Source organism: Vitis vinifera, chromosome 12 (genome assembly GCF_030704535.1).
Source record: "Vitis vinifera cultivar Pinot Noir 40024 chromosome 12, ASM3070453v1".
Classification (NCBI taxonomy): Eukaryota; Viridiplantae; Streptophyta; class Magnoliopsida; order Vitales; family Vitaceae; genus Vitis; species Vitis vinifera.
The window spans coordinates 3,959,427-3,962,321 of NC_081816.1; the positions used below are offsets into that span (position 1 = coordinate 3,959,427).

Below are 2,895 nucleotides of genomic sequence, written 5' to 3' on the forward strand. Positions count from 1 at the left end.
AAATAGAAAGGGAAGAGAAAAAGTGAAAAAAATAAAATAAAAAATTAAAATCATTAAATCATTTTATACATTTTATTTAGAAATGTATAAATTTTTATTTACTTCTTAATTATATTTGATTTTTTTTTTCATATTTTGTACGTTGAAAATCAAATATGAGAAAATTATTTTTCTTAATTTTTTTTTTTAGTATTTTTCAAGAACCAAACACACCTTTTAGAGAAATTTTGAAATATATTTGGATAGTTATCGATATTTAAAATATTATTTACTTTTTTTTATGGGAATACAAATCTTTTCAATTTTCAAATTCACCATTTTATTTATTTTAATTACCAAAATTTTTAATTTCTTTATTTCAAATTGAGGACAACTTGTCTTCCTCTTATGCAAAGCCATGTGACAAGTGTCACAATTGGAGTTTCATGGAATTATTACCAAGTACAATTAACACTAATTTAAATAGGCAAAAAAGGCAGAGGCATTTTTATTTATACAAGTAAGCTGTGATCACATCTTCCACTATATGTTTTCCATCAGCTGTTAGTGCTATATATGGAGAGAGACTCATCCACTCTGCAGAAAAGTAAACAAATAAAATGGGATTCAGAATGGGAGAAATCAAACTGCTACTCTACTTCTGGGATCCTCCTCCTCCTCCTCCTCCTCCTCCTCCTCCCACAACCATTGTGAGTTGTGGCTGCTGCTGCTGCTCTTTTTCCTCTCCTTCTGCTTCCCTTTCTTCCATGTTTGCTTCTGATTGCTGCCGATGATATCGGAGTATTACCAGAGCTATAAATGCTGCCCACAGAACATCATGAACTACATTTTAGGTAGAGAAAATGATGCAACTTTTCTAACATCTTATAATTTCCAGAATTTAACAAGACTTCTGCAATTGATATGTAAACCCCACCTGCAAAAATCCGTGTTTTTATAGCAGATAGATTCCAAAATACTGTGACTGCTGATGCTGCAACTATCTTCTTGTGAGAGCAGGCTCCCCATGCTTCCACCACCCACCCTTTCAAGTACTCAACTGCATCAACAATAACACAGTTTCGATATCTCATGACAAACTAGAAAGCAAAACAAAGGGAGCAAGGGCTTGGCTTGTTGTTTCTATATACCTCGCGTGTTTATCTGAGCAGAGTAGCAAGAGTAAAGCTTTGGGATGGTGAAGCTGATGAAAAACCCTGCTCACATTAATGCACATCATTATCCATTTTCCAAATCTATTTTCCAAAGGGTCACTATAGATTTTCTTTTTTTTCTGGGGTCCTGAGATCTTACCGAGTGCACAGAGTCTCCTTACTGTTAGAAGATGGCCATACTCAGCTCCCACAAGGAAGAATGGGGCAACCTGAAACACGAAAAATTGGCTGATTTGATCACCCTTTTGAGCAATCTGAAGCATTGTATTATTACAGTAGGAGGAGTGAATTGTTGTGAATACCTTGAGGGTCATGGATGGTTCCCCTGAAAAAAGTTGTATTGTCTTTGAAATGGCAAGATTTGTAGCTGGAAGTATAGCTCTGGCCACTCGCAAAATGTCGTCTTCCTTGAGCTTAAACTCGCGTCTCTTTTCAACATTATCCCTGTTTATCAACCCTTGACGTCACTCAGAAAATACTGCTACATTGATAGGAATCATAACATGAGGTGATGAATTCAGTTTCTACCTTTGGTACAGTGAGTTTGAGAAGAACGACAAACCGAGAAATAAAAGTCCCAGCTGGGAGATTGCCGAGAAAATACTGAAAACATGAAATCCCCAGTTCTTAGATTCTTTAGATCGCAAGAATATTGAAGAAAATTGAGATACTGAGATAGAGGAGCAGTGTGGTGGATACCTAAAGCTTATTCCTCTGGTAAAACAGGAGGAGAGGAAGCAAACAGAACCAAAACCGAACCAAAAGCTTGATTTGGAAGCATCTTTCCACATTATCAAATCAGTGACTAGCTGCCCGATTCTGTGTAGGTTACTGAGGTCATCTTCATTGGCTTCTGAAACCAGCATCAGCCAAAGGGTGGTAAATCAAATCATACAAAGGGCTAAAGAATGAAACAGAGCAAAACAGAGGAAAATAGATGAATTCAGACGTACTTGGAGATGAACTTGAAGAAGGAACAGAGGGAACCAAACTCAACTTCTCCTTCCTCGACCGCCCGCTATGCCGCCTTTTCCTCAACTTTCCCATCTCCTCCGCCATACCAAAATCCTTGTCTTCTCTCACATCTTGCTCCACCCTCCTCCGAGGCCTTCGGGTATTCCTCGGAGAAGCACACCCCAATACCCCCATCTGGCTAATTCTGCTCTTGCACCGCCTTCGAGATCCAGTGGCCTCTAGAGGCTCTTCCCCCATGTCTATCCTTTCAGTGAGCCGGGTTCTCGATCTTCGAAGCGGCGAAGGCGAAAGAAGTAAGAGTTCGTGGAGAGGAAGAGGATTAGAAGGAGACAGAGTTTTACTTGGTGACAGTGTGCTGAGATCGAGAGAGATTTTAGGCCTTTCTTGGCCTCCTTGATCGATTTCCCCAATCCGAGCGGGGCGGGAGGCTGATTTAGTCCCAGATCGAGGCTCAGATTGGTGAGAGAGAGGTGGAGAGTCCATGGTTGAGCTTGAACTTTGTGTATGGATTGAGTGAAGACTGAGGGTTTTGGGAGATCTGCTAGGGTATTGAAGTAGGGTTTAGGGAAATATAGCCGTTAGAGTTATGTTTTGAATTTTTTAGCGAGGCAGGTGGGTCTGTGCCTCTGTGGCCTCAACGGTAGGAAATTAGTGGCCGGCCGTTTGTTTGTCCCGTTTATGGGGTCCCATGATTTGTGAAAGTAACATTGGAGCCGTTGATGTTGTATGAACACGTGCTCTAAGCCGTTGGATTCATCTTTCATAC

General features: G+C 40.0%; 1 protein-coding gene across 1 annotated transcript; it reads right to left on the minus strand.

The window, feature by feature from the left end:
- Positions 1–463: 463 nt before the first annotated feature.
- LOC100248888 (reticulon-like protein B17) lies at positions 464–2,682 on the minus strand. The gene is made up of 8 exons (XM_010658697.3): positions 2,108–2,682; positions 1,854–2,007; positions 1,683–1,757; positions 1,457–1,598; positions 1,294–1,363; positions 1,131–1,196; positions 917–1,039; positions 464–801 (listed from the first exon to the last, which is right to left on the minus strand). Exons 1-8 carry the CDS (start codon positions 2,610–2,612, stop codon positions 635–637), a joined length of 1,302 nt encoding a protein of 433 aa, XP_010656999.1. The 5' UTR covers positions 2,613–2,682; the 3' UTR covers positions 464–634.
- Between the last annotated feature and the right edge of the window lie 213 nt (positions 2,683–2,895).

What these genes read in the sequence shown, in the direction of transcription:
- LOC100248888 (XM_010658697.3), bottom strand. Translation starts at nt 2,612, where the DNA reads ATGGACTCTCCACCTCTCTCTCACCAATCTGAGCCTCGATCTGGGACT. An exon ending in TGCTCAGATAAACACGCGAG is followed by an intron (nt 1,040 to 1,130) that starts GTATATAGAAAC and finishes TTGTTGATGCAG; the next exon opens with TTGAGTACTTGAAAGGGTGG. An exon ending in AAAAACACGGATTTTTGCAG is followed by an intron (nt 802 to 916) that starts GTGGGGTTTACA and finishes TTCTGTGGGCAG; the next exon opens with CATTTATAGCTCTGGTAATA.